Below are 21,937 nucleotides of genomic sequence, written 5' to 3'. Positions count from 1 at the left end.
TATAGGTTGAATAGCAGAGAGGCAAATAAGAGAGCCCTGAGAGAGTCCACCACTTATCTTATGTACTTTACTTCTGGAATCTTCTAAAATAATCCAAAAGTACCTATTACTCAGCTTGTTAATGAGTAATGTGGAGAGTTTCAGGCAAGGGATGTTTTCAAAGCCATTTTCAATATGGGTAACTAGTGCTATAACCTGTTCATCAAATCCTCATCCAGGTCTAAATCCAGCTTGCTTGACTGGAATATGCTGATTGATTGTTGCAGAGTTCCTGTTATGAATCAGCCTTTCCAGAAGCTTCACTAGAACACTGAGCAGTGCTATTGGCCAGTAACTCTCAACTTTTGTTGCGTCCTTAGATGTTTTTAATACAGCTATTATTTTTCTTTTCTTGAAGAGTGAAGGCAGGTTACCTGTCTCTAGTATGTTTGTGAAGAAGTTAGTTAGCCATTTAGCAGCAGCTGGTCCAAGATGAAAGAACTCTGGATATATACCATCAGCACCTGCCACTTTTCCAGGTTTTTTACTTTCTATGGCCTACTTAGTTTCTGGTGGTTGAAATGGGGCAGAGAATTCAGAGGACCGCAGAGCCGAACATTTCTTTTCCTTCAAGAGGTGCTTTACGTGCCTTCTATGATGCTTTTCAACTGAAAACTTTGAGGTAGAGATCATATCATCACTGCCAGGAGAAAACCTCCTATGTGAAATATTTTAACTTAGAACTTTGGCTGGTAAGGTTCTGTATCAGGATCACCATTGGCCTCAAATTCTTTGAAGAGCCTTTCACTCTCCTCATTGTATTGTTTACGATATCCTCTTGGGATACATCATTCTGTTGCACTTTAAACTACACTGCTGTAGTTACTATGGATAGGTCTTCTCCATCGCAGGTTGGAGTCAATCTGTTTAGAAAATGCATCCCAATTGGCTTTTTTTTAATTCCATCTCTGTTTCGGGCAGGAGTGAACGATAGACACAAGCAATCCAGACTGGAGAATTATTGGTCTGTGCTGATTGTGAGGAAATTTGTTGAGCACTGTGTGTCATATGTTGCTGAGTGGGTTTTGACTGCATTACAAAACAGAGATCCGGGGTGTATTCTTTGTTCCATCGTGCAGAATGAAAGGAAGCCTTATCCTTGGCATCAGAGATAAGTTTAAGGTTTTCAGTTTCCATCCAATCAGTGAGCTTTTGCCCATTACTGTCGTTCTCCTCGTATTCCCATAGTGTGTGATGTCTGTTGAAGTCGCCTGCAATTATACTTGGATTTTGCAGAGTTGGAATTGCCAGAGATGGCCAGGGAATTCCAGGAGGTTTATATACGTTGACTACTGTCAAATCGCAGACTTAAAATGAGATAGTAAATATTTCATTATCTGAGGAAGATGGCAAGACTAGATAGTGGGTGATATCACTTCTCACATAGGTGGCAATCCTGTAATTCGCATGATTAATTGCGGGCACTAATTTAAATCCCGGAATTTTCCCTCTGGAATGCAGTTGGAGATATTTTCCATATGGGTTTCTGGAAGCAGGATGATATGAGTCTGATGTTCTTTGAGAACCTTTGCTCTGCTTATGCCCTCGATGTTAAGCTGGCATATTTTCAATGAAGGGTCGATGTTACGAACTTGAGGGCCCTGAAAAGTGCCTCTAGGGCACATACGATGACATGGTGGGATGTAGCAGGGAATGAAATGCTGTAGAAAACTCATTTTAAATTTGTGAAAAGAAAAATGACGAATTAAAAACGGCGATAAGGTTCTTCTTTATCGCCGTTTTTAATTCGTCATTTGAACACTGACTTGTTGAATTTTTAACCAACATGAATGAACTTTATTTCATCATCATAATTATATGTTTTAATCTTCGTGCCATTTTATCATATCTTTTAGCTTTTGTATCATCATAACATCAATGTATTTTAATTGTCTTGCCATTTTGTCAAATTTTAGCTGAAGATGTTCCATAATCGGAACAAAACAGTTAACAACACGACATAAGGGAGGACGTTAAATACGACACAACTGACTATAAGACTCATTTCAATAATCTAACCACAACTCAACTTCAACTACGGTTATTTTATCAAGAGTTCTCCCGATAAATATACATTAAGAAAATCTTGTATTTCTCCAATTTATCTTCAAGATTAACAAAATGTACACGTCTCCAACATTAAGAAAAACCTTATCGCCGTTTTTAATTCGTCATTTGAACACTGACTTGTTGAATTTTTAACCAACATGAATGAACTTTATTTCATCATCATAATTATATGTTTTAATCTTCGTGCCATTTTATCATATCTTTTAGGTTTTGTATCATCATAACATCAATGTATTTTAATTGTCTTGCCATTTTGTCAAATTTTAGCTGAAGATGTTCCATAATCGGAACGAAACATGTACTAGAGATTATATGGTTTATATTATGTAATTAATAAACCTATTATATAGAAATTGATAAGTATTGGAAGGTGGGAACCTACTCATAACTTAACCTTAGTTGTGCTGAGCCAATACGGAATAAATATGAGATTTATAAGCTGTAAAGTACAGAGAGGTGCCAAATTCGACTCGGATCATTACCTCCCCAAGGTTAGGATGAATTTCATCACTCTGTAGAAGGTTCCCTACATCATAAATAGAATTCATAAATGCAATGTTGCAAGTCAATTATGATGTTCTAGAATACCACCAGCAACAGACCTTTGAATCCAACAGAAGGACAGACATCGCGTATACAATACAACAAGCAGCCAAGACAAGGAAAAACAGATGGGGAAATGAAGCCTGTGATGACTTGCAGAATACAGTAAGTGCCTGTTAGAACTGGAACTCGACCCAGAGACCTGAAGATATCGAGATGTTCTGTGAAGCTTGAAAAGATGCAACCAGAGCGTTCTGAGGTCATATGTAAAACAACAGTTAGAAATGATCGATCAGGCATTCCAAAAGAACATCATCTGGGACTTCTTTTTCCACTTTTTTGATTGGAAAGGAAGCAGTTGTGGCCTTAATTAAGGTACAGCATCAACATTTGCCTGGTGTGATAATGGGAAACCATACAGAACCATCTTCAGGGCTGCTGACAGTGGGAGTTCGAACTCTGGGACTTCTACCAAACATTCAAATCTAATCTGAAAAGATACCAAAATCTCTAGTCTGTGCTTTAGAGATGAAAATGGAAAGCTGGGTCTGATCAACAAAGAAAGATGCACTATTATGGTTCTTGGTACTTTGAGAAGTTACTCAACTGTGATGAACCAAAAGAAAGATTATCCAGGTGCCAGCTGATTCACAGACCACCCAAATCAAGCTCGCCTAGTAAAATGGAAATGAAAGAGATTCACTCAGGCTGAATAATAATAAAAGCAGCCAGGAAAGACTCACTCACAGCATAACTACTTGAACTGGCAAATGAGGAAACTCTGGACAAACAAGTTGAGGTCTTCAAGGAGCTCTGGAGAAGTGCAGGATCCAGATGACAGTCGACACTAATCCATCCTCAACATAAGAAAGGTGACAAGGAGGATGTCAATAACTATAGGGGCATTTGAATAGAGATTGTGGTGAACAAGATTCTCTCCACAGCACTCCAGAGCAGAGCCTATCACCCGGGTAGACAGACTGGAGAATACTGGATGGCTTCATAAAAGGGCTTTCCTGCCCAGAACAGAGTTTCAACCTGAAGAAAGTAATCAGAACAAGATGACAGGAAGGTACAATTACGTGGTCATGTTCGATGATTTCAAAAAGGTATATATGTCTATTGACTGGCAATCACTAATGAATGTTCTGGAAGAATTTTTGGGGTGGACAACACATCCAGAGTCCTGATCAAACACATGCTCACCAATACAGTATCAAAAGTGAAATTTACGGGTGAGATCTCAAAAACATTTACGATCTAAACAAGTCTCAAACAAGATGATGGACTATCTCCACTCCTATTCAACTGTGTTCTGGGAAAGGTAATTCAAGAGTGGAGGAAAATGCTGAGCCAAGAAGAAACAAATGATCAGTTCTGAATTTGTCGCAAACTCAATAGTGTGTACATTGACTGCCTGGCCTATGCGGATGACTTGGTTGTTTTTGCTAATGACATTAATTCAGCAATCAATAAGATCAATAGGATGATTTAAATAGTCCAGAAAGTAGGTATGTAGAATTCTTTTAAAAGACAAAATATATTGTTGAACATCAGTGATGGACCAGCCTGGATGATCATTATGGGAAGATTAGACGAGTCAAAAATTTTGGATGTCTGGGTGAGGTGAAGCAGCAGAATGGGTTAGAAGGGGAAACTATTAACGTCAGGATAGGGAAATTAGACCGGACATACCATCTCACGAAGAACTTGTACAACAAAAGGACAATGAGTAAACAAGCAAAGTTCAGGCACTACAATACAATTGTTAAAACAGAGGGATCATATGCATCAGAAAACTTGACCACCAGTAGACAGGGATAAGTAAGTCAAATGTAAAAAAGAGGAACATAGAATATTAACTTTTTGAACTCCATTACCCGTAGCGTATGCTTCCTGCTCCACTCCTAATTAATTTCTGCACTATTAACAGCTGTAGGATGTGAACAAAGCAAAAGAATCTAACACAAAATATAAGTATGTTACATGAATATATTTACAATTAGGCATCCAAATACATTAATCCTTGTAGGTTTTCACTGTGTGGTACTTTTCAAAACAGTTTTCTGGGTGGAGACCAGGTTCTCTCGAACATATTTTGCAGTAGTAAACTTTCCTTTCTACCACCTTTCTTGCTCCTGTTTGAACAGACAGCACCGTCCTTATGTTGTTTTCCAGGCAGCTTGTTGATGATGTGCAGTTTACCATTCAAACATTCTTCAACATCAGAAGTAGATGGTCTTCCTCGCTTTTGACCTTTGTTGCGTACTTTGCCAACCAACTCACTGATCACCTGTTTTCGGAAGGTTTTGTGTGACGGAATCTCCATGCGATTCGTGGTGCAGTAATCTTTATAGAGCAAAAAGCTGTTGACTATTGCCACTTCCAATAGCCAGAAGTACAATTTTCGCCACCATTTCAAGCTTTTCACTACAAAAGCGTAGCTTGATGTGTAGTGGTCCGAGCGATCAACCCCTCCCGTATGTGACGTGTAGTCAACAATTACATTTGGTTTCTCTAATTGTTCAACACAGTTTCTCTTCTTTCTGACAATAACTGAGGTTTAATTGTTTCCAGATGTTGAAAGCATCAGTACTGTGCGCTTGTCATGCCATTCCAGAACCATCATGGTGTCTGTGCGAAAGCACTTGACTTCATGCTTCTTTAGGCGCAGATTTTTCTGCCGGATCCCATTTGGCAAGTGCTTGCGATTCGGTTGAATTGTTCCAATGATATGGATCTTTTGCTTCAGTAATTCATCAGCCAGAGTAACACCTGTATAGAGACGATCAGTGTAGACATGGTACCCAGACTGACCTGTTGCATTTGTAACATTAATAACTAACTGAAGCACGATTCTTTCTGTGAAAGGCAAGTCTGGTCGAATCAAAGATTCTGTAGTTGCAGAACCGTAGTAAGGGATAAGACTACACACATATCCATTTGTAGAAACGCCATTTAGTAGGATTCTGAGGATTGTACATCTTGAGTAACACACGGCCTCTGAAAGACACTGTTTATTCATCAGCTGCTAGATATTTGTGTGGTGCATAAACTTCCAAGAACTTTTCATTGATATAGTCCAAAACGTACTTGACTTTGCTAATTCGAGACCTAACTTGAGGATTCAAATGTATTGCTGAATCTGGAGCAGAAACATGCAGAGCCCAGAATATCTGAAAAAATCTTTTATGGCTAAAACAGTCTACAAAAAAATTGGACGATTCTAACCAACCTCTTGAAAAGAAATCCTGCATTCTGTCGTTTTTCTGCATTGCCATATTCAGTAAAACTCCATGGAAAGCCTTCATTTCGTTTACGGTAACATCAGTACAACCCCACCAAGCCGAATGCCTTTTAAGTGGTGTCACTTTCTGAATTTTGACTAGCATTTTTGTTGGTCTCATCGGCAATTTGCTTGAATAACTCGTCACTAAAAATATGACACGAAAGCACTGACTGATGGACTCAAGAAATACTGGGAGGATATCAAAGCCAGAAGAAGAACAAGAAATGAATTTAGTTGCTATCATGGGGTCCATAGAGGATCAACTATGTTTATCACCACTAAGCAATCTCAACTGCTGACCAAACTAGCACGGATTCAATCCACCAACCTGGATCATAAGAGAAAGAGCACCTTACCAACTGTACTATACCAGTGGCTATATTAATAATTTACTTACCTCTGTCACCAGATCTTCGACGCTTCTTCTTCCTTTCATGAGCATAGTAGTCAACATCATCATCACTTTCTTCAGACATCCTTGATGGTGAATGTGCACTTTTTTCGTGACTTGCTCCATCTATTCTTGATGTACCTTCAGAGTTGTTTTGAGTGTCCGGTGTTAAATGAACATAGTGCACAGTTAGTACATTATCTTCAAAGAACTGCCCAGCCTCGCAGTTAGCCATTCGAACAGAGAGATCGCGAAGGATTACAAACCGACGAGTAGCAGCAAAGATTTCATTCTGAAATAAATACAGTACTCCATGATTTACAGAAGTTACTGGACTATAAATGATATAGATTACATACAGCCAGATAACGCAAGGACAAATTATTACATTTACAGCAGAATTCCAACTATTTGTTTACCAATTTACAACACACAATAAAAAAGGTTTCTTTCTAAATTTTGAACTTAAGTATAGCAGAGAATTTAAAAAGAAATAACATAACACACAAAACATGAATAAAGAAAACTGACATAAAAATTATATTATTTTCTAAGTCATAATTTGGTGGGTACTGTCACTGTCCTGAAAGTCTATGACAAATATTAATTAGAGCAAAAATCATGGAATGGATAATGAAAGACATCTGAATCCAGTTCCCAGCATATGAGCAATACTGAAATAGTATAGGCATTTGCAAACAAAGAAGAGCAGCATTGCAAATTATGTTCTTGAAGAAAACAAAAGGACAAAAGTTTCTCTACATCAGCAATCTACCGGAGGTACAAATTTGTAACCTGCGATATGTGTATCCTGTATCATGATCACAAACGAAAAAAAGAAATGAATTTAAAAAATAACATGCCAGAATAATAAATGTTGCCATACTGTGCTTTAGTTAATTACTGACGCTTTTTCAATATATCAATTTAGCCCATTTAATTTTTGCATCCAAAATGAAGTAAAAATGTAACCAGTGATTTGAATACTTCAGGGATATGAAAAATATTTTTAATATTGTTCATCTTGCATCTGAAGAAATTCAACTAGAATTCATGGAGTTTTGAAGTGATTTTTGGCTAACAGAAAAATTCCACAGAAGCAGACTCAGTTTCTTTTATGCTGAACCGACACAGATAGGTCTTACGGTAACGATGGGACAGGAGGGGGCTAGGAGTGGAAAGAAAGCGACCGTGGCCTTAATTAAGGTACAGCCCCAGCATTTGCCTCGTGTGAAAATGGGGAACCACGGAAAACCATCTTCAGGACTGCCAACAGTGGGGTTCAAACCCACTATCTCCCGAATACTGGATACTGGCCGCATTTAAGTGACTGCAGCTATTGAGCTTGGTGTCTTACAGTTTGCTTCAAAGACAAGTATCATTCAAAACCGAGCTACAAGGGTAACCAACATATTCATGTTAATTATTTCTCTTGAGAGGAACACCTATCTGAGAAGTGGTATGTTCAGAAGACATTTCTCCTAATACTGATAATTAGTGTCAAAAACCTGGGCCAAAGTTTCTCATCAGAAAAAGTATGATGTGCACAGGCCTCCTGCACTCAGTAATTGAGATGTTAACATTTCACTTACCATATTTGCAATTTGTGGGATATAAAATGTAAATAGTTAACATATTTTCTACCTATTAACTTCATACCTACATTAAGCACTATGGCAAATAAACTGCTGAGTAAACATTCATACCTTATAAAAAAATTGTCACTACTCTCAAAGCCTTTAATTGAAGGGCTGCCTAGAATAATGTTGCAAGTCATTTTTCATTTCATTTTTTCAAAACAAATCTATTTCATGTTTACATTGTAATGTATCATTAAGAAAATAAAATTAAAACACTTCAGGCTTCAAAACTAGTGCATATATTTTCATGAAGACAGTAGCACAAGAAGAAAGACATGCAATATAACATTTTTTCAGCAAAATCTCTTTGTTGAAAGGTGACTTGGAACGTTATTCTAGGTACTGGTAGCCATTCAATTAATTATTCATGCAGCCACCCTAGATCCTACAAACTTACAAATGGCCCTTCAAAGGGTCTGAGTCTGAGACCATTGCTGTACAAGCATTTAGCTCATCTACAAGAAGACAACAATACATGAAGATGTCCTTGTATTATTGTGTTTTCATGTTAGTTCTTGTCCTTACTTTCTGTTGCTTCATCATCTCACACAGACCTATTATTGTCCTTCTACTTGTGGCTGTTCCTAGACATGTGCAATGGGCCGACCGTGTCTTATGCTATTAGTACCAAAATTGAAATATGGATCAAATAATCTCCCAGTATGACACTGATTATCATCACCATCATGTTAAGTTCTTCTTCATTTGTGTATAGCATGACTGCTTTACGTGGGTGGTACCGTGGTCTGTCATCCTAAATGATATTAAGTTTCATGGCATTATAAGATTTTTTTAAACAATTTGCTTTACGTCGCACCGACACAGCTCGGTCTTATGGCAACAATGGGATAGGAAAGGGCTAGGAGTGGAAGGAAGCAGCCGTAGCCTTAAGTACAGCCCCAGCATTTACCTGGAGTGAAAATGGGAAACCATGGAAAACCATCTTCAGCACTGCCAACAGTGGGGCTCGAACCCATTATCTCCCAAATGCAAGCTCACAGCTGCGTGCCCCTAACCGCAAGGCCAACTCGTTTGGTCGTATTATAAGACACAGATGGCCAAACATATGGAATGAATATTGTGGAAGTGATGTTTTTAAATTTCATAGCGGGCCAACAAGATTTTAATCCATTTTAAGGACATAAGCATTTGCGATAATGATACTTTAACATATGTTCACAGTCATCTGAATTCCCATAAGACTATTTCACTGGTGTTTGTATTACATACCAAAACTTCAAAACCCTCTTTGGTGTTTGAATCACATGTCAAAACTCCAAGCACGTTACAGCAACTGATGATGATGATGATGATAGGACTATAATGTCCGGCTCCATGGCTAAATGGTTAGCGTGCTGGCCTTTGGTCACAGGGGTCCTGGGTTCGATTCCTGGCAGGGTCGGGAATTTTAACCATCATTGGTTAATTTCCCTGGCAGGGGGGCTGGGTGTATGTGTTGTCTCCATCATTTCATCCTCATCACGAAGCGCAGGTCACCTACGGGTGTCAAATCAAAAGACCTGCACCTGGCGAGCCGAACCCACCCTGGGATCTCCCGGCACTAAAAGCCATACACCATTTCATTTCACAGGACTATCATTTTTAAGCTAATTTTAGATGTATAATATCAAGTTTGTACGACTTACTTACTTTGACTTATTTCCTGTTGCTCCTCCTGGAGCATGGGGCTTCCATGAAACACTTCCATCTGTTCCTATCCATCCGGTTGTGTTTCACTTCGGTTTCTAGTTTATATTTGAGGCTGTGCGAGTTATTAGCCCACAACAACCCGAGCTTGGTGGTGGGACTGCCACCTAAGCCTCCAAACCTGTTGTTTTCTTAGGGGTTGTCCCCCTTAGCCTTTGAAGATCCCTCTTCACCACAAGGCAGTGGTTCCCCTTGTTTCTTTAAACCCCATGGGAAGAGGATTGCCTCGTCTGCCAGCTTTGCCGTTCCAAAAGTCTATTTTTCAGCCGCATCTGCCATTGAGGACTCCACAAGAGCCCCGTTAGCAGTCACTTTTCAGGGTTCCTGTAGGGCCTTCACAGCTACAGTAGCGGACATGGGGCACACACAGTCCCTGCTGTACATCACCCCTGCAGGCAATCCCCTACTTCATGCTGTTGCCCACCTCCCACGACGCGGACGAGGGTTTGGACTTATGGGAGGCTTAGTTTGTATGGATGTTTTAATATTTTGATCACTGATGAAGAGAATAGGTCAATTTCTCTAAACATGTATAACTCGTGTAAAGTAGCATTGTTTTATGTATATAATAAAGTATTGACAGGCCAAACCCACTAAGAACCTTTTGAGTTACACAGTTCTGTCTTAGTCAACAGGGACCATATTGAGCATGCTCAGGATCATAAGGGCGTATCTACATTTCTGCCATTTTGAGAAAATCAGGAATATCACTACACAATTTATTTAAAAGTATATCACCAGTACAAGATAAGTACCAGCACATGATGATGCAATTAAATGGTTTCATTTAGGTTTGAATTAAGCAAAAAACCAAGTAATTCAAAACAAGTTCGAATAACATTGTTCCTAACTTTATTTTAAAATTCTTTTCCCTGACATACGCCCTTTTGTTATTCACAGTTTTCAATGAGTTAAGTGGCGTAAGTACTTGTCTGATACTTTAAAACTTAAAATAACAGCAAGGCATACGTCGAACTGTCCAAGATAAATGAGATAATAATAATAACAATAATTTTATTGTTACGATATAGTAACGTGATCATTCCATTATTAACACAACCCTGACTGAAAACTCAATATGTTTGTGATACAGAACACTCCAAAGTTACAACAGAACATCCATACAATATTTTATCTAGACTATGCTAAATTCAGACTGATAATAAGACTAATAGTTACTACATTAAACTTTGACAAATATGTAGATCATTGCTGATTTAAAGCATAACAAAACTACACTAAAGCAATATGCAAGAGCAGTTTTGAATATTTTTCATATTGCTAATAACGTAACATTGATGAAATCCGTAAGCAATAATTGCAAGAATCAATAAAGGAAAAGGATACTCATTAATTGCCAACATCATCCGGATCATTGTCACTGTCTTGGATTGTGGTGATTGACTTCAGGGACATATAAAATACTGGGATTTAATAATACCTTGATGGCAAAGTTCTTGTAAATCTTTTAACTTTCCAACCGAAATTGGAAGAGGTTGTGAATAGATCCTCTCTAAGACTGTTACAATTCTGTTTCCTCCTAGGTGCTGATCTCTTGTTTCCTACAATATGCATTTTGTTGAATTTTTCATGCATGTTATACTTGAAGTAAACATGTTCGGGATCCTCTTTCAAGTACCGTACTTCAACCACACAATTTTCATCTATGTTACTTTTGACCACTAACATCTACTATTGTATTGTTTATAGGGGCCTGCTTTACTTTTCTAAAATCAAAGAAATCATCTTGTGACATAACTTATACTTCATAAGGTGATTTTCTTGCTAGGCGGATGACTGTCTTCCAACCAGTTGACTCAAATATGTGAACACTCTTCTTCTTTTTTCGATCATAGAATGTACCGAATCAACCTCCGTCTGTGTGTGGCCTGGAGTAAGATATTTGTGGTTGATTTCAGGTATATTTAATTGTTTTACAGCAAAAAGAAACATTGCACAGATATACGCATTCCTATTTTGGCCACTGCATGTATCTGTATAAAAACAATCTCTTTGCCATTTGCATTTTGAGTAAGAATCTTATAAACACATGATACTATTTCAGATGACCCTCTCTTAGCTATAGTCTCATTCCACGTGTAACAGACAGCACTATTTGCAACTGCATTTAACACTGTTAGGTTGTAGAAAGCAAGTCTTCTTTTGTAAAACAATGCTTTGGCATTTGTATGTGGACAGTACAGCACAGCTTGTAAATCGAATTCAATGAGTAGCCACTCACCTTTGCATCATCATTACATTTCTTAAATCACCCATATTTTCTTCAGTGCTTGACAACGCATTACGGCATTCCAAATGGGGTAACTTGGAACACAACCAGCCACATACATATGCATATGCATGTTCCTTAATTAAATCAAAACCCACAGATCACACCTACAACAACACATCAGTATTGAAGGTTAACAGCTGCACTAATACAATAAAATAAGCTTATTATAATATTTTAAGCCAGTTAAAATATGGGGCGCGCAGGTCAGAAGTTTAGGAAGTAGGCCTTCTATAAAAATATCTTTGTAACTGGAAGAATATATATGCAAACACAGTATTTACATTTTCTTGTCACGAGGGAAGCGGAAGAAAGACTGCGAATCCTTGTGCACTTCATAGTTATTGCAGCCAAACGCAGCATATATCTTTCCACTCATATTGACAGGAGATATAAAGGAATGACACACGCTACTATTTACTTATGTCAACTTAACACAAACGCATAAATAACTCCCAAAACTTCACAAACAAATACACGTGCTCTTATGACAGAATCAGTAACTCTCAGGTCACTCCGCTAGATTGAGACCTAATCGCTGTCCCTCGATATTTCGCAAAGTGTCGAGAATTGTCTCTACTGTATTTGGTAATATACTTTGCTAATTTGTGTGGCTCATATTTTAGACTCACCTTCTTCATTGATAGTATCATTCTAGTTTTAAAACACTATCAAGTATTTCATTACTCTTATAGTGCTCGAAAATAGAGAAACTAATTCACCTCACAATACGGTGATATGTTTAACACACGCTAGTCACATAGGTTTCCATAGAGAATAAACGAAATAATAGTTAGAGTGAAAATGGCATATCAGGTGTTACGCCATTTTGTTCCTAAAGTATGTGCCTCATATCTTACGTGTTTGTGAGTAACAAATGGGCGTATACTGATATGCCCTTTTGTTATTTACTAAAACAAATATCTTAATGACTTACGCCATGCAAAATTTAAAAACTAGCATAGTTAAAGATACGCCGTTCTGTTACTCAAATACAGCATTCTTTTCGCATTGCAATGATATCATAACCTCAAAATGTCAAAAATTGTAGATACGCCCTTATGATCCTAAGCATGCGAGGACCAGGAATAGTCAAATTTGTTCATTCTAATCAGTGCTACACGAAATATTGTCACAAAACGCAGAGCAGTGCTTAATTCGGAGCATGTGAATGCACTCTTCATGTTTAAAATCGTGGATGAAGCAGTACTGACTAGGTGAGTCTTCCTTTCAATTAACATTTTTAGATTTAATCTATGTTTGTTGTATAATTCTCTTACATAAATTTACACAGTAAAAACTATCATCAAGAAATCATAAAATATAATATTAGTAAGTTATTTTATATTAATAACTGGCCTTCGGTTCAGAGGGGCCCAGGTTTGATTCATGGCTGGGCAGAGGATTTTAACTATCTACACATAATTCCCTCTGGATAAGGTCTGGGTGTTTGTGTTCAACTTAATAGGCTACACTTCTCTTCACTTACATACAACAAACCATACTACCAATCACCACAGAAACACGCAATAATGAATACATCCCTCTACATAGGGTTGGTGTCGGCAAGGGTTTCCAACCGTAAAACTGGGTCAAATCTACATTCAGTGCCAACTACAAGGACTTGGAAAAAGGTCAAGAAGAAGATAATATTTTTTTTTAACAATTTGCTTTACGTCGCACCGACACAGATAGGTCTTATGGCGACGATGAGATAGGAAAGGGCTAGGTGTGGGAAGGAAGCAGCCGTGACCTTCATTAAGTACAGCCCCTGCATTTGCCTGGAGTGAAAATGGGAAACCATGGAAAACCATTTTCAGGACTGCTGACAGTGTTATTTGTTTTTACATTCAACTAACTGCTTTTACGGTTTTTGGAGATGCTGAGGTGCTCGAATTTAGTTCTATAGGAGTTCTTTTACATGCCAGTAAATCTACAGACATGAGCCTGATGTATTTGAGCACCTTTAAATACCACCAGACTGAGCCAGGATCGAACCTGCCAAGTTGGGGTCAGCACCTCAACCGTCTGATTCAATCAGCCCGGTCCCAGAAGAAGAAGAATTTCCTTGTTTTAGCCACAAATATTTTCAAATCAATCAAATTTTGATTTATCAATAGATTAATCTAATCTACTGAACTTAATAGTTAATCGATTAAATATTTTGACCACATAATCATGCACCTGGAATTGATGACATTCCCTCTGAATTACTGACTGCCTTACAAGAAACCAGCATGACAAGGTTATTCCATTTAGTGTGTAAGATGTATGAGACAGGAGAAGTTCCATCCGATTTTCAGCAGAATGTTGTTATACCTATTCCCAAGAAAGCCAGTGCTAACAGGTGTGAAAACTATCGCATCATTAGTTTAGTATCTCATGACTGCAAAATTTTAACACATATTATTTACAGAAGAATGGAAAAACAAGTTGAAGCTGAGTTGGGAGAAGATCAATTTGGCTTCAGAAGAAATGTAGGAACACATGAAGCAACCCTGACTTTACGTCTGATATTAGAGGATCGAATCCACAAGGACAAGCCCATGTACATGGCATTCATAGATCTAGAAAAGGCATTCAATAATGTTGACTGGACCAAGCTATTTAAGATTCTGAAGATGATTGGGATCAGATACCGAGAACGAAGAATTATCTACAATCTGTATAAATATCAGTCTGCAGTGATAAGAATCGAGGGCTTTGAAAAAGAAGCAGCAATCCAGAAAGGAGTGCGGCAAGGCTGCAGTTTGTTCCCCCTCCTTTTCAATGTTTACATAGAACAGGCAGTAAAGGAAATCAAAGAGGAATTTGGAAAGGGAATCACAATCCAAGGAGAGGAAATCAAAACCTTGACATTTGCCGATGATATTGTTATTTTATCTGAGACAGTAGAAGATCTAGAGAAGCTGCTGAATGGTATGGGCGAAGTCTTGGGTAAGGAGTACAAGATGAAAATAAATAAGTCCAAAACAAAAGTAATGGAGTGCAGTCGAACGAAGGCAGGTGATGCAGGAAATATTAGATTAGGAAATGAAGTCTTAAGATGAATATTGTTACTTGGGTAGTAAAATAACTAACGATGGCAGAAGTAAGGAGGACATAAAATGCAGATTAGCACAAGCAAGGAAGAGCTTCCTTAAGAAAAGAAATGTGCTCACTTAAAACACTGATACAGGAATAAGAAAGATGTTTTTGAAGACTTTTTTTCTTTTTTTGCTAGGGGCTTTACGTCGCATCGACACAGATAGGTCTTATGGCGACGATGGGATGGAAAAGGCCTAGGAGTTGGAAGGAAGCAGCCATGGCCTTAATTAAGGTACAGCCCCAGCATTTGCCTGGTGTGAAAATGGGAAACCACGGAAAACCATTTTCAGGGCTGCCGATAGTGGGATTCGAACCTACTATCTCCCGGATGCAAGCTCACAGCTTTGAAGACTTTAGTGTGGAGCGTAGCATTGTATGGAAGTGAAACATGGACGATAACTAGCTCAGAAAGAAAAGAGAATAGAAGATTTTGAAATGTGGTGTTACAGAAGAATGCTGAAGGTGAGATGGATAGATCGAATCACAAATGAAGAGATACTGAATCGAACTGTTGAGAGGAGATCGATTTGGCTAAATTTGACGAGAAGAAGAGATAGAATGATAGGACACATCTTAAAACACCCAGGACTTCTTCAGTTGGTTTTTGAATGAAGTGTAGGTGGTAAGAACGGTAGGGGTAGACCAAGGTATGAATATGACAAGCAGATTAGAGCAGATGTAGGATGCAATAGTTACGTAGAAATGAAAAGGTTGGCACAGAATAGGGTGGCATGGAAGGCTGCATCAAATCAGTCTATGGACTGATGACTCAAACAACAACAATCACGAAATACATAAATCAGGAATGCAAGATGTATTTTACTATTTCTTTCTTATTTTGAAGGTGTACAAATATTTTGACTACATAATAATGAAGTATATAGCCTAAATCAGGAATGCAAGACATATTTTAATATTTCTTTCCTATTTTGAAGGTGTACGTAACATCCAAATCACACCTGGGTGACTGGAGTGGAACACTGATAATGAAGACGATGATGATGTAACATCCAAGAAAACCTAACTCGGCCACAGCCAGTTTCAAGCACAAAATCATAAAATACATAAATCAAGAAATGCAGAACAAATGAAGAAGGAAAAGGGTTAGAGTTGTAGGTCTGCCTCACTTCACTCCATAAAAGTATAAGAGCAAGCAAGTTGGCTGTGCATTTCGAGTTGCTTAGCTGTGAGCTTGCATATGGGAGATGGTTGGCTCGAATTCCATCGGCTGCTCTGAAGATGGTTTTCCATGGTTTCCCATTTTCACATCAGACAAATGTAGGCTGCACCTTAATTAACACCGATCCTACCTCTTTCCCATCCTTGAATTGCCGTAAACCTTTGATGTGTTAGTGTGACATTAAACCAAATCACTAGAATGAGAACATAGGAAGCAACCCCTCTATGAAGCTAGGGTGCTGCAGAAAATCTCAATTTTACGATTATTCCACATTTTACACGAGAGCAAGTATGGTAGAACAAAAGGAGACCAAATTGGCAGGCACATAGGAAAAAGCACCAAATCATTGGTGCAACAGCCTGCAGGCCTGCAGTTTACAAGGTGTTGCACACGTGGATTTGGCCGTTTTACGGCCGGATGCCCTTCCTGACGCCAACCTTAGAGGGTTGTAATCACTATTGCGTGTTTCTGTGCTGGTTGGTAGTGTAGTGTGAATATGAAGAGGAAAAAGTTGGGACAAACACCAACACCCAGTCCCCGGGACAGAAGAATTAATCAGAGCCAATTAAAACCCCCGACCCGGCCGGGAATCGAACCCATGACCCTCTGAACCGAAGGCCTCAATGCTGACCATTCACTCAATGAGACGGACAGATACTGTAGCTTGTCGATATCACTATTAAAATATGCATGCAATTATACACTAAAAGTGTAGAAAATATGCATTAAAAATTGAAAAATATGCACTTAAGAATAAGCCAATTTTATTCACTCACTTTATAAATGTATCATTCACTGCATAAGGAAGCATGATAATAGATAACTGCAAATTTTTCAATGTTTTCTGGAGACAAATTATGTCTATTGTCTGTCAAAATAAGTCTATAGGCCAAGAATGACCCTTCTAGATCAACTGAAGTGATGGGACAAAATTTATACACTGGCAAATACCAAAGATCCCGAACATTTATCCGACGACGACACCCTGATTCTACTCAAGTACTGACTAATTGTTTGAATCTTCTTTAGTCTGGATGTTTTGGTTTACACACTGTTTCTTCAGAAACGATTGTAGAGATAGTTTGTTTCATGTATTTCACAGATTACTGCTGCGTACTAAAGCCTTACAAAGATTGGCTGAAAATGTATTACGTGGAGACCTCAGTTTTACAACCATAAGAAGTAGCTGCAGTGTGCTGTTTTCCTTTCCCTCCTTTGCCATATATGTGCAGTCGTTTTTGCATGTTCAAGTTGAAATTTCTTTTCACATTTCACTTCTTCAGGCATACTTGACAATAGACAACACCATCAGCTGAATGTCCGCCTCCGTAGCGTAACGGTTAGTGTAACGGGTTCGATTCCCGGTACTGCCAGAAATTTAAGAATGGCAGGAGGGCTGGTATGTGGTTCACATGGTACACGCAGCTCACCTCCATTGGGGGGTGTGCCTGAAAACCACTTCAGGATGAGGACACGAGCTTACTTTTTTATCAGCTGAATAATCACTATTTCCCGACACCCATGGATTTAAGAGAGATAATCCACTTAACAGCTGCCCCTATAATGGAATCGAAAGATCGGCCTCCTAATCAGTTCATATGAACAATATTTATTTTATGTGATGTTTGGATTAAGTCATAACTGAAGATTAAAACTGCCAACCATCAAGCAGATTGTCCCTTTCAGATTTTATTTGAAAAAGAAACTCCAATATATGGTGCTTCAAGTCAAGGAGTACAAATGGTATCTAACAATGGCCAACAAATTTTTCAACGCAGAGTACGCTATGGTTTGGATAATGGTGTCTGAAATTTTGTTTATTCTTAAGAAGTTCAGCGTCTCCTTAGGAACTGTTCCTTTCATGCCAATCATAAGGCTAAGGACTTCCCATTTTGTAATATCGTACTTCTTTTCGAGATCCTCAATGCATGATTCTTATATGGCCTTTTTCTCCTCACACACTAATTGAGGCTGCTGTTCCCTTTCCTCAAATCTTACAGTGGGATCAATCACCATACTCGGCCGTACCTTTCTGCTGTTCTTCTCTTGGGTCATTTGGAGAATATGCAGACTAAGAATGAAGTAACACATTAACTGAAGAAACTCCTCATAAAACTAACCCCGGGCTACTGGTTGCCAGACAGTGAAAGGAATGTCCCATCCCATCCCTTTGTTGAAATAGCCAGGCAGCATGCTTGTGTAAAATACTGTTATCGTGAGAGAGGTAACTTAAAGGATTCAAGACAAATGAATGTTATAATGGTTAAGTTACAACATATTTACTTGGGACTAGTTTCAACGCTGTTTAGTGTGATCTTCAGCCAAAATGTGAGAACAAGCATTGGTACATATATACAAACATACACAACAGACAAAATATTATAACGTTATGCTTAAATGCGAGTAAAATGGGGATAAATTTTTTTTTGCTAGGGGCTTTACGTCGCACCGACACAGATAGGTCTTATGGCGACGATGGGATAGGAAAGGCCTAGGAGTTGGAAGGAAGCGGCCGTGGCCTTAATTAAGGTACAGCCCCACCATTTGCCTGGTGTGAAAATGGGAAACCACGGAAAACCATCTTCAAGGCTGCCGATAGTGGGATATGAACCTACTATCTCCTGGATGCAAAATGGGGATAAAATAGTGTATAGATTTTCAATCACAAGTTCAGAATTTGACAGTCATTATCAGAACAACATATGGAAGGTGATTTAAAATGGCAATCTGATCGTACAAACACGAGTTAAGAACTCAACAAACATAGTTTTTAAGAATACATATAACACTTTAAAACATTTGTTGAACTTTGTAGTCAAGGGTTCGACTTTTAAGTCACTTTTTGCATTAAATGATATCACTTATTGACTAGAAATATAATGAATATTTTCACTGAGTAAAGATTTTGTCGCTTTTTGACCAGAAGTATAACATTCAATTTGCATAAAATGTTCCTCTGAGAGCTTTGAAGTCATATATCACGGATGTGTTGTTGCCTGTGGTCTAATGTTTTAATGTTTAAACATAACGTGTGAGGTGGAGACCAAGATTTGAACCAAGGTCCTTTAGATATTCGCAGTTCAATACAAGACCTGCAGTATAAAAAGAGATATTAAAAGTTGAAAACTATGAGGAAAAAGAGCTTGGGCTATAAACGAATGAGACTCACCTCGGGTGGCAAAGCTATGATGCGTGGAGAAGAGGAACTAAGCATGATGGCCAAGCTTGGGTCAGGGAAGCAACTAGTGTTGGGATAGAAAAGGAGAGGGAAGGAGGAGGAACGGCAGGGGAGGTGTGAAGAAGGGAAAGTTAGAGAGGGTGATGCGGTAAAAGCATGTGGCGTGAAAAAGTATTGCACATAATATGAAAGACAGATCTTATCGACATGATACTGTATAGGCTTTTGGGCTTATGCTGTGTCAAGAAAATAAGGCGATATTATTTACGTTTCGCAGAGAACTGTGCTCTACGTCATCAGAAGAAAATCTCGACTGTCCATGAGAAAGGCTTCTTAAAGAATGACTTTTTGATATTTAGACGTTATAATAGAAGTGGAAATGGTACGTTCATTCGTCACCAGGTGGCTCACCGGACGAGGCGCAGCGCTAGTGTTCGAAGCGGAAGCTGATGGAACCATCAGAAACAAAAAAGATGTTGCCCACAGACCTATTGTTAGTGCAATAGGTTCTCCTACGTATGCTCTGGCTAAATACCTAAGTAAATTGCTTCAGCCATACATAGGACGTACTGAATCATATGTCAGGGACTCTCGGTATTTCGTCAACAAGCTGTCAACCATAACCCTTCAACCGAATGCACTTTTGGTGAGTTTCGATGTGGAGTCCTTGTTCACTAAAGTGCCGAATGACTCAATCATTTTTAAGGGCAGATGGCGCATCTATAGAGCATTCATCCAGGACTATGAATGTGTCATCCATGATGACAGCCGTGATGTAACACTGCCTTCAAAGCTCTCGGAGGAACATTTTATGCAAATTGAATGTTGTACTTCTGACCAAAAAGCGACAAAATCATTATTCAATGAAAATATTCATTGTACATTTAGTCAATAAGTGATATCATTTAATGAAAAAAGTGACTTAAAAGTCGAACCAATGATTACCAAGTTCAACTCGGACGTAAACAAATGTTTTTTTTTTTTTTTTTTTTGCTAGTTGTTTTACGTCGCACCGACACAGATAGGTCTTACGGCGACTATGGGACAGGAAAGGGCTAGGTGTGGGAAGGAAGCGGCCGTGGCCTTAATTAAGGTACAGCCCCAGCATTTGCCTGGTGTGAAAATGGGAAACCACGGAAAACCATTTTCAGGGCTGCCGACAGTGGGGTTCGAACCTACTATCTCCCGAATACTGGATACTGGCCACACTTAAGCGACTGCAGCTATCGAGCTCGGTAAACAAATGTTTTAAAGTGTTATATGTATTCTTAAAAACTATGTTTGTTGAGTTCTTAACTATGTTTGTACGATCAGATTGCCATTTTAATTCACCTTCCATGAGTTGTTCCGATAATGACTGTCATATTCTGAACTTGTGATTGAAAATTTACACACTATTTTATTCCCCATTTTTCTCACATTTCATAATGTTATAATGTTTTGTGTATTGTGTATGTTTGTATATATGTACCTATGCTTGTTCTCACATTTTGGCTGAAGATGACACTAAACAGCGTTGAAACTAGTCCCAAGTAAATATGTTGTAACTTAACCATTATAACATTCATTTGTATTGAAAAGGTGGACCCTTTAAGTTACCTCTCTCACATTCTCAGTTCAATACGGATATAAGATGAAATTCTCAAATTCTCGTAACCTGTTACTAAAAAAGTTGCTTACTAGGGATGTCCAACATGCAGGCAAAACCAATTTTGTTCGAGATGTTGTATTTAGAATATGCGATAAATCCAATAAACCTACAAAATATGCATTTGCACATGTATTTTCAAAAAATCCGGTCCCTAGTAATCACACAGGCTGAGTGGACCTCGAACCAACCCTCAGATTCACATAAAATCCCAGACTTGGCCAAGAATCAAACCCAGAGCCCCCAGGTAAGAGGCAGCCCGGATGGCAGGAATGAGTAGCCGGGCGGGTATTACTATGTAAAAATTGATACAAAAAATTTTCAATTTATTCCCCTAGGGGCAGTAACAATAATACCAGGCAAGTAAATTAACTGCAAAGAACTATTTTAGTGTTATCACGAAAAAGACATAACAGAGTAACTTCTAGTGTTCTACTGCTCATTCATAATCGTGTAACACCGGGGCATACCACTTGGTTGCTGTGGAGTGCCATACGGATTTATGACGTCCCATGGAATCGAGTATTCACATGGGATTGTGTGCTAATCCAGACACCACTTGCACACGACACTATGTGATAGTCAAGCTAAACATTTAAACACCAATATACATAACTGATGCAATTATGCTGACAATAATGAAGATTTATCATTTAAATCAATAGATTTACAGTATTTTCATTTTAATTTGGAGCACCCAATGACTCAAATATGTTTTAATATTATGTAACCAGCACATACCTAAATTATGTTAGCCAAGCGGTCTGTGAAAACGGCAGGGCGGCACACCCAAAGAAAGTCCTAGGGAGAACACTGCCGTGGGGCCAGCAAAAAAAAAAAGGAGAGAAAATTTGAATTGATGCATTGGATAAGAA

The 21,937-nt window shown here is 38.5% G+C and overlaps 1 protein-coding gene across 1 annotated transcript in view; it reads right to left on the bottom strand.

Moving 5' to 3' along the window:
- RNaseZ (ribonuclease Z) overlaps window positions 1-21,937 on the bottom strand; it is a 180,578-nt gene that overhangs the window by 107,591 nt on the left and 51,050 nt on the right. The window contains exon 3 of the mRNA XM_067149877.2: window positions 6,339-6,624. Within this exon, the coding sequence (XP_067005978.2) occupies window positions 6,339-6,624 (286 nt within the window). The remainder of the gene's footprint in view (window positions 1-6,338; window positions 6,625-21,937) is intronic.

Source organism: Anabrus simplex, chromosome 6 (assembly GCF_040414725.1).
Source record: "Anabrus simplex isolate iqAnaSimp1 chromosome 6, ASM4041472v1, whole genome shotgun sequence".
Lineage (NCBI taxonomy): Eukaryota > Metazoa > Arthropoda > Insecta > Orthoptera > Tettigoniidae > Anabrus > Anabrus simplex.
The sequence above is the reverse complement of the archived record's forward strand: the minus strand, read 5'-3'. Positions and strand labels throughout refer to the sequence as shown.